The sequence below is a fragment of the Penaeus chinensis genome, chromosome 28, assembly GCF_019202785.1.
Source record: "Penaeus chinensis breed Huanghai No. 1 chromosome 28, ASM1920278v2, whole genome shotgun sequence".
NCBI classification, from domain to species: domain Eukaryota; kingdom Metazoa; phylum Arthropoda; class Malacostraca; order Decapoda; family Penaeidae; genus Penaeus; species Penaeus chinensis.
The window spans coordinates 21,942,322-21,957,258 of record NC_061846.1 but is presented as its reverse complement, the minus strand read 5'-3'; the positions used below and the strand labels follow the sequence as shown (position 1 = coordinate 21,957,258).

General features: G+C 36.4%; 1 protein-coding gene across 2 annotated transcripts in view; it reads right to left on the bottom strand.

Annotated features, from left to right (window-relative positions):
• Positions 1 to 5,402: 5,402 nt before the first annotated feature.
• The window catches only part of LOC125039826 (beta-1-syntrophin-like), a 22,149-nt gene continuing 12,614 nt past the window's right edge, over positions 5,403 to 14,937 (bottom strand). For both annotated transcript variants that reach the window (XM_047634131.1, XM_047634133.1), the window contains exons 6-8: positions 14,476 to 14,669; positions 14,018 to 14,208; positions 5,403 to 13,206 (exon numbers count right to left, since the gene is read on the bottom strand). In XM_047634131.1, the coding sequence (XP_047490087.1) occupies positions 13,117 to 13,206; positions 14,018 to 14,208; positions 14,476 to 14,669 (475 nt within the window). In that variant the 3' untranslated portion in view covers positions 5,403 to 13,116. The remainder of the gene's footprint in view (positions 13,207 to 14,017; positions 14,209 to 14,475; positions 14,670 to 14,937) is intronic.

Below are 14,937 nucleotides of genomic sequence, written 5' to 3'. Positions count from 1 at the left end.
AGTCTCCTAAGCCCCCCACGACAACTACAGGCAAGAGATTGGGGGGGGGGGGGGGGGTGCAGTAAAATACACCCATTTCAGGCTTATCGTCCAATGTGAGGCATCTAGTGAACTCTAACCATCAGAGTACCTTGTTCCTTTCATAATGTAGTAGTTTCATTCTATCTTTCTATATAAGGCACCATTTAAATTTCTGTTATCTGCATATTTTGACTGTATCCCCTTTGTAAGAACAAACATGTAAGACAAAACAGTTTCCCACCAGAACTTTTTGCTCAGTGTGAAATGATGTGCTGGGTTGGTATTCTTGGGACTTGTACTGCAATCTGGTTCTTTTTGGCTTTAGGATCCTTAACACTGACTCTGTGGTAACAAGTGTATAGTGGTTTTCTTTTAGTTCCCCAAAAATGTATATATTTTGTTCGTCTTCCATTGTCATTAAAGTTTACATATCTATTCAACTTGACATACCTTCTGAATATTAAGTCAATCAATTTTCCTTTTGTAGGAGTGGAAATAAAACAATGCATTAAGAGAAAATAGTGTCCTTTATCTCAAATATTGACCTTTAAATCAGTCTTACATACAAGGTCCAGACATTGCTGTCCTAATAGATTCTCTCAAGTTTTAGATATATAATATTTCTTTATTCTGTACATCACCTTTATGATATTAAATCTTGCCAAAGCTTTATTTTTTGTTTGTTTTTTTACAATATAATTCAGATTCAGGCATATATATATATATATATATCTTTTAGCAATTTTGAACATGAAGCTGCACTGTTACTGATATATTATTTCAAATGTTTACAATCCTTTTAACAAAAGCAGAGATCTGCAGATTTACTGCAAGCAGGTTTTGACCATAAGCTGAAGTTTTTATTAGCTGCAGTTTGTAGCTTTTACCAAAAGCTGCATTTTCAAACCATACACAGGAGCCTTCTAAATCCTAGCAAAGGTTAATGTAACCAAAGACCCAATGATATGTCACAAAATATTAACAAATTAGTATATCTTCATAATTCCACATTACACATTCCCATATACTGATAACATACCATATGAAACATAGTAATAATAACAATATTAATAATAATGATAATGATAATAATGATAACCACGGTCTTAATAAAATTTCTTCCAGAAGAGTTTAAAACCTAGAATAAACACAAATTTGTAGTTGTCTCTCTCAAAATCACAATCAACGCACAGCACCCACCCACAAGCACACTACAGTTCAAAAATGTAATGTCCTTCCAAAGCTGTTACATACACCAACACAGAGAAAGGTGAACAAAAAATGCATAAAAAAGGGAAAAAGTACATATATCTCCATAAAAAAAACAAAAAAACAAGTCAGACTCTGAACTTCTCATTCCCGATCCTTTGCTTAACCAATATGATCTGAGATCCCAGCAGAGATCCCTAGGACAGAATGTGAGGACTTTCTCATTCCCGCTGAGGCAGAGGGGTACAAAAACCCTAACACTGAGAGGCGGAGAGAGTGAGAGAACACGGTAAGAGACAGAGAGAGGAAAAAGCAACAAAGGCGACTAGATAGGCAGGACAAATGGAAATAAGATTATAATGCAATGAAGCAACTACCTACCCAGTTACTGCAATTGAAATAACAAATGAAGAATCATTAACAAATAATATTTTATAATAATAAAAAAATATGAACAAATTTAAATATTAATAAATTTATACTTATCATCAATCAAAAAGAAGAAATAAGTTATTTTGCAAAACAGAACAAGGATATATTTAAGAATGGACAAAATTACAACTTTTCATCAAGTAGGGAATAAACAGACAGCTAAAAATCAAGTAAACAAATGAACAAAAATACATTATATGCCAGCAAAGATACACTAGATGAATATTTACTAAAAACAAAACAACAATGTTAGGACAGTGTCTCTAAGCAATTCTGAAATAGTTCTTGTGAAGTGAAGAACAAAATCAATAGACAGAATGGAGATGTAGAGGAAAGGGTGTGATTGCCAAACTGAGAAAAGAACAATATGACTCGTGCAGTTTACTGTTGTCGTATTCTGCACAAAAGATATTTAATGCTACAGAAGGAACAGTCACATCTGTGGCAGATACCCCTTCACATTTCACTCAGCAGGTGGTATCACAACAAAGATAAAGGTATCTGAAACAAACACACACACACACAAAAAAAAATATAAAAACAGCCCTGCCTCCAAGTTCTGTTAGTGAGGTGAGATGAAGTCTTCCTTAACAACACATCACTTAAAACTACATTCACTGGAGGGCACACACAAAGAAAACCTTCTCCTGACAAACATGCACACACAACCCCTAGGGAAGTCATTTAGCCCAATGGAAGCTGTGATGCGGTATCATTGAAGAAAACGAGCCAGTGACGTGAAAGTGACACTGAAGACGAGGCATGATAAAAAGGACCTGTGTCTTGCTGTTGCTGATGAAGACTCATCAAATATTTTTCTGTCTATCATCCTGTTACTAGAGTGAGAGAGTGGCATTTAAAACTTTGAAATTATGAAGCTATGATTCTATAATGCCACCTACAAGTTCATCATAACTGGACAAGTTGCTTACAAAAAGGTTTTTTATGCCCATTGTCTGACATTAATTGTTACTGTGTTACATTTACCTATATTATAACTACATTGTTAATCTCAGAATTGTTAATATTGTTAAATCTGTCACTATACTGCATTAAAGATAACATGTATCAGTACACTTAATCTGATGTAAACTAATTGTATTAAAATATAATGAAAATGGTAATAAACCGGTTACACAGCCTCACTCTTATTATGCTTACAGATGGATATTTCCTACTTATCTTACAAATGTCAGCCTCGTTGGTGCTGAAAATTTTAATCCATAATGATGTACAGAAATACAGCACAAACTCCAAAACTTTTAACATTCCTTTAAGTACCAAATGTTGGTCTCATTTCTCGTGTGTGTGTGGTGTGTGGTGTGTGGTGTGTGGTGTGTGGTGTGTGGTGTGTGGTGTGTGGTGTGTGTGTGTGTGTGTGTGTGTGTGTGTGTGTGTGTGTGTGTGTGTGTGTGTGTGTGTGTGTGTGTGTGTGTGTGTGTGTGTGTGTGTGTGTATGTGTGTGTATGTGTGTGTGTGTGTGTGTGTGTGTGTGTGTGTGTGTGTGTGTGTGTGTGTGTGAGTGAGTGAGTGAGTGAGTGAGTGAGTGAGTGAGTGAGTGAGTGAGTGAGTGAGTGAGTGAGTGAGTGAGTGAGTGAGTGAGTGTGAGTGAGTGAGTGAGTGAGTGAGTGTGTTTATTTATTTTGTAGAGTGGTAATTACCAGCATATACTGGTTACATATTATGTATTTATGGTCTGACATGTCATTCACTTCATTTCACTCAACTTCTTGCCAACTTCCTCTTTACATGTTAAGACAGATTTAAATTTTTCAAAATTTAAACTATCATAGATTTTAAGCTATCACAAAGACCCAGGGGCACATAAAATGGACTGTTCTCTGAAAAAGCGATGAAACTGCGAGAAAATATACATACTTAATATAAATAAAATGAAGGAAAAGATTAAAACCTGAATATTTGGGAATTACCACTGGTTCTTTAAGGTTATAAAACTGCCCTCCACTTATAAGCCAATATAAAGCACTTCTTAGGTGTTCCTCATTCTTTTGCCGTTATTTTATGGGCTGAGTGCCACTAAAGACACCACTAATAAGACCTCTTCCCTAGTAATTCAGCATATAAACTCATACGTGAAGGATAGTTTCAAAGTCTCAAAGTCCTGGTGGTACTTACCAACTTTGATAACCTGGATGTTCAAAAGTGCATAGAATATTACTTCTCTCTGCCTCTGTCATGAATCAAACTTCTCAGCCAAGATTATGTAGGCTTGACATGAAGTAAATCTCTTTAAAGTGATGAGAAGTGCAAATTGACACACACGCATGCACACATCCCTTTACAGTCAAAGAGGAAACAGCAAGATTCATACGAGTGAACTGAAATCAGCCTTTCAGTCGACTTTCACGGTCCTCCTTGAAAGCTACCTGAAGCAGGAGCAGCAAAACATATGTTGAAAAGAGCATGAGAATATGCCTCCCACTCTCTTTATAGTTCATAGTATATCCTCTTACTCTGTCTCTCAGTATCCCAAATCTTTTATCATCTAATCCACTACTGAATTAAAACCGGTTATTTCTATGTCCCTCACAATAATAAGTTTGGTCAGCTACAAGATTTACTGTTGTGGGGACAAGCTATGAATTTCACAAGAGAACCACTAAAGTTAGACTAAGATTAATCCAAAGTCAATAAATCTTATCTTATCAATTGTGGTCCTGCATTATCCATTTCACTTCAAAGAAGGACAGGAAAAAAATCTCAACACGTTTGTAAGTGGAAAATGCTCATGGAAGCTCCCGTCACACTACTACTCCTTGCTATATCTTCAGTACCAAGCTAATCGCAGTATAACTTGTATCACAATCTTTTATAACTTGGGTAAGCAAAATATAAAATTCTAATCCTTGATAACAAGCATAGTCTAGTTTAATATTTTCTGCAGTTCAACAACTGAGTAATCATTTTGATATTCAACGCAAGATGTTTAACAGACACTGATCTCTGGCATCTGTTTTGTCTCAAGGAAATACTGGACCTGTTTCTTTTTTTTCTTTTTTTTCCCCCCCCCCAGCAATATGCTTTTCAATGAAGAAGAAGAAAAAAACAGGATTCCTTGACATCACATGATTGTCTTTTTAGCAATGTATCTGCCTAGCATGCTATCATCATCAACAAAAATTCCCTCTTTTATATTCCCCCAAACTCGGACCTACCGCCTTATTTTACATACAAACCTTTTGATCCATAATGCAGAGCTCTGAACCAAAAGGAAAGCCTCATGACTGGATTCCAATTCTGTTAACACTACAGAAACTATTCAACTGCATCATGATGATGTGACTCACAACTGCACATTCTTAGAAGACATTGAAGAATAATTAAATGAAAAAAGCAGTAAAGTTACATCTCATAACAGCAAAGGTGCAGACAATACAAAGAACACCTAGGTGGCTTAGAGGAAGGAGGAGGAAAAAAGAGAAAGACAGAGAAAGAAAGAAAGAAAGAGAGAAAAAAAGAGTTTAATGTGCCAATACTGCCTCAGCTCCTTGTCCCTCAAAAGGCCTAAAGCATCAGTGTTGACAATGCCGCCATCATAAGCTCTGCCAGTCTGACCCAACACCTGGTTAAGTGCAGAAGACACGCATCTACATACAATAGAAAGGCACTGATCCTCCAGGACAAGTGAGCTATGACAACTGACATGTAATGAAACTGAAACCAAACTCTCTTTTTTCTCTTTCTGTCTTTCTGTTACTTTTTCTTTTTTCTTTTTCCCCTTAAGACTAACCCCCTAGACTGCCAGCTAGTGCACACAACCAACACAGAGGTGCTCAAAACTACACTGCAGTGCTCAAACAATTCCCCCCCAATGTACGAGCAAGTGCCCGCAAAAATTGTGGATCAACACATACACAACAATACACGACAGCATCCACACCATCCATGCTAGTATCTTGGTCTTCACATTAGACATGTAACACTATACATCTTACTAAGGTGCTTGTTAAAGCCAAAACAATTCCAGCTGCTGGAAATCTCAACATTAATAAAAAATACAAATAATTTTTTTGGTGCTAGTGAAAGCAAATTATGTGCAATGTTATAATACTAGCCACTTTGTATTTACAGGAAAGGTGTGAACAAGAACAAGAATAATAAAAATAAAAAAGAGAAGCCTATGCCAGTACAATAATATATGCATGAGAGAAGATTTCTCCCAGTTATACTGGATGACTGAAGTAAGAAAAAATCTTACTTCTTGACTGGGGAAAATATGAATAAAGAAAGAAAGAAAATAAAAAAGACTAGATAACTTCTCTGAATATCTTTAAATTACAATCAAAGCCTATATAGTCAGCTGATTAATGATTTACAATATATCTGTAAAACGCAGGCAATACAATGTTTACAGACTTGCACTGGTTCAGTGCACCAATGTAAAGTATGCCAGTCTGATGCTTCAAGTCTTAGCATTTACAATGAAATATACACAACAGATACTCCTAGATCTATGAAAAGCTTCAACATCATTCACGTAATTCATTCCTTTTGGTTTCTCTCTCAAAATTTGTAGAGCAACATTTCCCTCTCAGGTCGGGATTGTGCTTGTCACTGTCACGAGAATAAAATATTTACACTATTACTCACTACATTTAAAAAATGGATACAAGGGGGAAGGGGTTAGAAGGAGAGTTCCATACTTTCTTAAAAGCTAACAACAGGGATCCTGCGCAAAAAGGTACACACCTGTAGTAAAGCTATGTGGAAGTAGAGGCAATCGAATCTTACAAATAACCCCAATTATTGATGTCTTCTCAGAGCTGGCATCAATCCAAGGCATTTTATCCTTCACCCTATGCTAAGCCTCCAAGGGACCAAGGACTAACTCCACATCAAGTAAAACTCTTTAATAGGAAGTGGAATGTACAGGCACTTTAGCCCAAGAAATTGGCTTGAAGGAGAATTTGTCAGGAATTGATGTTGGGGGATCCAAGATAAAATCTGTCTGTTAGCTTGAGAGTGAATGATTTTTTTTAAACTAGATAATCATCATAGGGAAAATCTGCTATCATGGTTATATTTTCACCAATGATGCATGTCTGAATTCTGCAAACTTGCAAGTCTATTCAACATTTTCTCTTGCAATCTACTGAAAGTTAACATTTTTAATCATACAATTCTAAACAAGAATTCTATTTTACTTTGATATGTAAAATGTACAGAAACTGACAAAAACATCAAATCAACCATTAGATTACTGTAACAGTTCATATTAATCTAAATTGCCCTACAATTGTCTGTAAATAGAAGACAGACTAAAAAATCATGACATCTCGTAACTGGCTTACCGGTACAAAATTATAGACTTTTGTGTGTGTGAATATACGCAGAAAGGTGAATATTGGCAGTGTTATAAATAGCCTAACGTTAAAAAAGATTAGGCTGGAAAGTTACCATGAGGATTAGAAGTAAGGTTCCACATGATCATTAGGTAAGATGATAGTTAAGGCTTAGGGAAATCTGAGGTACAAAATGATACCAGCTCACTTGATGCTAGCGACCAGTCCTGACACCCACAGTCTTGACAGCCAGCTTAGAGAGCAGCAATTGGCCTTAACAGCATCTGGTTAACCATGGTTCTGGACAGTCAGTGTAGTGTTAGTTGTAACTATTGAAATTTGGAATGCCTATCATCTAGGCAGTTAAATCTATAGGTACTCTTAGGTGACAGGTGATGAATATTACCAGATGCTGGGTAATGCCTTATTTTGCCACAAGTCCATGTCCTGATTGCGAGGATGACATCTCGCAAGCCTGGCTGAGAGCTGGACAATCGTCCATGCATGGATGCGCAACTAATCTACACCCATCCTCACAAGACTATATTGAAAACTTTATCTTTTGTTATTATGTTAATACCCTCTGTAACCTGACATCTTGACAAAAAGGAGTCTTGCCTTTTAGAAACCTTGACCAAGTCAATACAGACAGACATGTACAGACTGTATGAATCCCAGACACAACTCACCAAGATGCCAAGATTTACATCTCTCTCATACACTTCTCAGCATTGTGTAAATTATCATGCTTTATAAACACCTCCAGAGACATTAAATGATGCTGTTATTGCAACACTTTACAAGCAAGCTGTAACAAATAACAAGCTATATCCTGCAGGATGCAAGATCGGTCAAAGCAGTTCCTCCTAGCGACCCAAGTTACCATGCAGTATAACAGTGACAGATAGCCGGAAACCTAGTGTTATTCTCTGAGATTCTATAACTTGCTCAAGCATACATTACCGTGAATGTGGGCAAGTCCAACATAGTCATTGTTCGATCATTACTCTGCATTTCCACCAACCAGATCTCTTGTACTGATACATTCTCAATGAATAGCTTCAAAATCAAGGAGAAAAAATAAAAGTTCAAATGCCCATGATTATTCACCTATTTAAAAGGGCGGTGGGGCAAGTATTCACACAAATTCTTCATAAATTAAATTTCAACCAGAAAAAAATGTAATATCTGACCATGGCCTTTTGATTCACTCAGCCCACCAAATACCTTCCCCAGATCCATAATCTCACAGACTGACTACAGTGCCCTTCTACTTCCAGGAACAATGGGACAAACAAAAAGAAAAGAACATGCAAGGAAACACCACAGCAGTCTTCAAAAGAAGAAGCGGGCACTAACAAAAATCCCTTTAAGGAAAGTTAGTTGTTAGTTGGTACGTTAAGGAACAGATACCCTCCCTATATAGCACCCATCTAGGACAGATAATTTTTCCTTTTCCTTTATAATGGACAAAAGACCTTCATCAAAACTGGCTAAAAAAGAAAGATTGCCTTTTTTCATGAAATTTGCATTCAGATATCATTTTCAGGACGCAAACACATACTCTAATATTAACAGAATAAGGAGACCTGCTGAAGAAAAAGTATATTTTCAGTGATAATGATAACAAGAAGAGAGATGCAAAAAGAGTAGGGAGAGAAAAAGAAAGAGAGAGACAGGGTGAAGAAGTGACATGTACTTGCCAGTTCATGAGAAATTCAATTACTGATCCATCAATGAATATAAAACCTACAAAAGTTCAATACTTGAAATGGAAAAAAAATTGGGATCTTATTATCGTTTTGATTTTTTATTATCTTCGTTTTATTTATTGATTTTTTTGTCAACTGATAGGAGTTGTAGCATCCTTAGTTGTAAAATTTGATTCTTGCTAATTCTATAAAGGTGAACTTTCTGTATGAAATCACATACAATTTTTTTTTTTTTTTTTATAAAGTTAAATGCAAAATTCTTTCTCTCAAACAATTTTTGCTCTCTCTACAAAAGGAAAGAACACAAAGGTACTCCATCAAATGCCAAATTCATACAAAAGTTAGTCTCAAATTCCAAGCATTTTGGCCAATTTCCAAGACTTTTTTTGTGACTGGGATATCTTACGACCCTGACATATGATATGTAACAGTTTGGAAGTCTTGGAGAGGCTGTCACTAAAGGTTACAGATGTATTAGCCAACAGAACACAGCAGACTAAACTGGCAAGCTTTAAGTCTCTTAATAAAAAAGGTCGAAGCCCTTTATACGGTACTGTTCTTACGAGTGAAAAATCCTCTCCTGTTATTTACATGAGCATGATGAGAAGCAAACATGCTACTACTTATGAATCAAAACAATACACATGAAATACACATCAAAGCTCATCAGTAAAGAACTCCCACTGCAAAACCTCTTTGCTTTCCCTGCCACTGCAATGAAAAAAAAAAAAAGAGAATAAAAAAAAAAAAAAAAAAAAGGAAAAAAAAAAGAAAGATAGAAAGAAAAAAAAAAAAAGACCCTTCCAGAACATGCAAAATATTTTTTTCTAACATTAATGTCTTACCATAAATTATGCCGACAAGTTCTTACTAATACCTTTGTTATCACATTGAGCAAAGTGCATTTCCAATCACTCCTGACCAGATTCATAAAATAATTTGGAAGATTCCTTTTGAAGCTGCAATACCCAGAAATGATTATGCTAAAAAGAAAAGAAAAAAAGAGAACAAAAAGAAAAGAAAAAAAAGAAAAGAAAAAGAGAAAAACAAAGAGAGAGAGAGAGAGAAAGAGAGAGATTACAATCAAATCTGGTTATGGAGCTAACTACAGCACCCACAAACCAACAACAATATGCAAAATTCCAAAGAAATAAAACAATACCCTAGAATTATATCAGTACTGCTTTTTAAAAATTCAAACAAGAAAACATTAACAAACAAAACAAAGAATTCTCACGAGCAGCTCAGCTCCCATGGCAAGTGTCTGTTCCTTTCCTAATTCCATCCAGGATTCAACTCTACAGTAAATTTGGGTTGTGGCTGTATTATGCTTTAAAGCGTGAAAGGGCAAGAACATTGAACAGTAAACACCTACAAAGGTGTAAACAAATGTATATCTACATTATGGCTATGACAGGTCCTTAGCCATGCTATAAAAAACATAATTAAATAATAGTTTAATACTGCATACAGATATAAAAAATTACTTCAAGTAATAAATAATAGATTTCAGCATTTCTGAAACAAAAGTGTTGAAAAAATTCATAACAAAATATGATAATATTGAACATAGCTATAAAGACACACAAAGTGCTTACATAATCTTAAAATCCTATTGCATTACGACACCTTGCCAGTTGGTTCTGACAATGAATGGCCCAAAAGCACAAGTTAATGAGACCTGCTTATCAACGTCGTCATTCTCAGAGCCTAAAGGGTTTTCCAAACACACCATAAGCAACAAGAATTCTGTCTATCAACAAGTGGTATACTTGGACGAAAAAGTCTAGCTCTATGTGGAACACCCTCAAGCTTAGACTGTGACTTTTAACATGGGCTCAAGTACAATGCCCATACAATTCAAGGAAGTCCTGTGTCCTCCTTTACAATTCTAACAGTAACAGCTTACCCAATGTGAAGACAATGTTAGTAAAGTTAACTCAAAAGCTAAAAATAATCACACTAGGAAGAAAAAAAAAGAAAAAAGAGATAATTTTCACAACATAATACACAGGAGATAGGAAACAAACACAGAGCAGACTCACACAGTTATTAGAGAACATTCCATATAACATTATAAAAAAAAGGGCTATTATGGGAACAGGTACAAACAGCAGCCCTTTATTTATTTATTTTTTTTGTTTTGTTTGCTTTTTACCACTGCAAAATACAGCTTTAAGTTTGGTGGTTTACTTGATATGATGCCATATACTTCTTACAAAACAGTTCAACCTAGAAATAAATAAAAAAAACATACAAACTCCCCAGCTTTTCCATCAACAAAACTTTGAAATCATCTCGAGCCTATAATGCAAAGTACAATTCCAAAGACATTGCCTGATCCCAGAATACAAACAACAACTATATCTGCATACAGTTTCCATTACAGAAAACAAATAGGCAAGGCTCTCAACAACAGCATTTTGATTGTATAAGAAAACCATATGAATCTCACTTCTGAAAAAGCAAAACTTTTTTTTTTCTTCAAGAAGTAAGATTGCAGTGTCTTTCTTTTTTTTTTTATTATTTTGTCAAAAATATGAAAATTCGACAACCGCAGCTAGAACAATAATTTGTGTAAGAGAAGAAAAGATGAAAACAAAGAGTGAATGAACGAGAGAAAGAAAAGAAAACAGAATAAGGAAGGGTAAGAAAGAGGAAGAGACAACAAGGAAGAAAGAAGAAGAGACTGCAAAGAAGAAGAGAGGAAGACAATAAAGAATACAGAAAGAAAGGAAGAATGGAAAAGAAAGAGAGTGAGAGAGAAAAAAAAAGTTAATGTGCCTGAGGGGGTAGGCAGCAATGTGTCTGTGGAGATGTCTACAGTTGCCTTTCCTTATCTAGCAAGATTTTTATCAATGAACTTCCACAACATTGCTGCTCTAGACTTTGTAAATAGATTTCCAGCACTATAGAAATAATCAATAATAAGAAAAAAGGGAGCAAATTACCTCCCATTATCCATAAACATTGATGCACAGCAAAGTACATATTCCAATAACAACAGAAGCATAATCAACAATTATCTATAAATACTCTTCCCATCTAAAGCATAAACAAAAACATGCCACATGCAGCTCATATATACCATAAAACAGCTGTAAATGCCACATGCATGGGGGGAAACTTCTACTAAAAGTTTATCACAAAAAAAATTCAGCATCCATTTTTTTTCTTTTAGGCACCAAGAAATATTTCGTACCTTCGCTCCTCCGGGATGCGTGACCTCTAGACTTGCTGTAATAGCTAACTCATGCTGGGAATATCTCTTCATGCTATAACCAAACTTCTGCTAGGGAACCATTTCGGTTGGTGGGTAGGAGGATGGGATGGCAAAAACCACAAGCAGTATTAAGAGTCAAGAGAAATGTAAAAAAAAAAAAAAAAAAAAAAAAAAAAAAAAAAATTGGAAGAGGGGTAGGGAAGAAGGGGATGATTAGGGACCAACAACTTCCCTAACAGATTTATGATCCTGAGTTGAGCTATCGATAACAAGAAGACGGGACTGAACGGGTGAGAGGAAGGTCTGAATCGCTGTGTCTCCAGCGTCTGCGGTCCACTAGAATTGTGACGTATGAACCCCATTGTGCTAACCAGCCCTTAACACACAAAAATAATCCTATATACTTTTCATCTAACAACTATGTAAATAATAATTCATTTATATGTGTGAGTCTGATGTAACTAAATGTGAACATGTCTCTATATTACAAGTGTGTATATACAGAACAGTGCATAACATTTACATGTTAAAAATAAGAGAGAAAAAAAAGGAGAAGAAAGAAGGGAAAGAAAAGAAACTAGTTCACTAATCCTTAAACTATGAAACAAAAAATAAACCACATGGAGGCTGTTTAATCTCTCATTTCCTATTCCAAGACTCATGACTTAGTTTCTTATTTTCAGCATTCACTGAAAGGAAAGGAGTTAAAGGTTCGCTCCTTCACGGCATCTTCCATCTTGGGGATAATGTAATATTCTTGGTCTTACCACTCTCGTTAAAAAAATCACTTTTACTAAACTTTTACCTTTTACCTTTGAATAAATGGCCTCCCTTAAAATAAAATTGGATTGCTAGGCATTGACCATTCTTAACTCGCGCACCAGTTGATTTTAGTTCCTTTGGCCGCAGCAACACTCTTGAGGTCAGCCTGGCCCTTGGAGGTTTTCAGCTGTGACCGTGGCTCGGGCTGGAGGGCGGCAGCTGCTCCGGGCTCAATCTGGGCGGATGGTCTTCCTGGCGAAGAGGAAGGGGGGGCTTTCCCTCCTTTGCTTGCACTGGCTTGACTTGTGCTGGGTTGGGTTACCCCGGCTTGGCTCAACAAGCTTCTCGTGTTTGGTTGGGGAGGATTGGATTGGTCAAGGGCTTCAGCTTTGCTACTGGCATCAGATGGCCCCGAGACTGATGGTCGTGTCCAGGTCTTTTGGTCCAGCTTGCGTCAGGAGAGGGACTGTTGGTGAACCTTGGCTGACAGGAAGGTGTGCAGGATGAACACGAATGGCTTGGGGTTGGTTTTTAGGTCCAGCTCCTGGAAGTGGGAGAGTGCTATCAGATTCTCTGACCATCACAGTAGTTAAGTCTACCATTTAAATTTTATTTCTTTCTTGTAATATACATATACACAAATGATGGATTAATGTTTAAAAGAGAAAATGTAGAAAAACTTAGTCTTCTTTACTTTCTAACTTGTTATGTTTTCTCAGAATAAAATCAAATGATTAATCTCTGATGAATATGAATCAGATTAACCCAAGGGCAACAGATGAGTCATATCTTGTCATGGATGATAATCACAGACAACAGATGATGCCTCATCAGGTCATGAGTCTGTCCTAATGACCAGGATGAGACCTAGCACATGATACTGCGAACTGGACAACTGCTCAGGCATAGTGCAGCACACAAATCAATACCCATCTTTGGCCAACTTTACAAAACTCAAGAAAAAAACAAACATGAATTAATAACAATATGAGCTCTGATGAACAGCCAACATTATCATCAATAACATATATACTACGACCTTTTAGATATGCTATTTCACATAAACAAAAGTATAAAGATATTCAAGTGGGTGACAGGCATCTGTAGCTATTCATATAACAAGATAAAAAAATTCTTACAATCATAAACCATTATAGCAGGGCTAAGTATAAAAACAAAGTTCTGGTAAATAACAATCTGAAGGGGTACTTTTATACCATAAGTGAAATGACTTCAACCTCATTACTAAATCACAATATTTTATCTTTGAAATAAGCCAAGTGAAAGGCATTCATGATGAGTTACTGGCATTGGGGAGGTCACATTATCTTTTCTGTACATTCTAAAACACTTACAACTTCCATGTCCCCGTCAAAGCGCAGCCAGATGAGTCTCGCTCCATCATCCGAGCTCATGACTAGTTTGTGGAAGGGCTGTGTCCATAGAACACGTCCACGTCCGCCTGCTGCATCATGCGTTGAGAGCAGCGTGAAGCCGTCCTCATGGTGTAGGACTAGCTTGGCCTCAACTCCTCTCCACTCGCAGTCTGGGGGAGCCAATGTGTCGCCAAATTTCATTAAACTAGGGTGATAATTTGAAGGTGAAGTACAATAGAAGGAGTAAAATCTTGAGCCATATTAAAAGAAGGTGTATGGCATTCAACAATGGTAACTTTATGCTATGCCTCCAGACTAAGTCTGAAGGTCTAATGCTTCCTCTGTTAGCATTATTAAGATCAAAACTATTTTTCTCAAACCTTTCACATATTGTTAATACAGAGAACTCATGAAATACTGACTCTGAGACTACTTACAGCAAGCAACTTCCTTCTGTCTTTGCACAGCATTGTGTGCTCCCTGGACTAGCACCTTCACCCAAGTAGCTAGGTCACGCTGTGTGTCATGCCGGAAGACACTCGTGCACACGCCCTCCTGCGTGCCACACCGCATGGTCATTGTGATGGGCTCACTGCCCCCTAGAGATCCCTTATGTGTCGAGTTGACAATTCTGGATTGGAGTGCAAAGCAATGAGGAGCAAGGTTAGGCTTTGTTTGAGTAGCACTGCTCAAAAGGTTTCATATAAAATGGGAGAAGACAAACCATAGCAGCAAAAGTGTTTTATAATCTAATTTTATATTCTTTATTTCTGTTACTTCTGGCCATTATTTTAAAACAACTGCTTCCTTTTTTTATTCTCCTGAACTAGTTAAAGTCTAATGGAACTATTTTCTAATGACTAATTTTAACATATCTATAAAACTGTTTATTAATCATT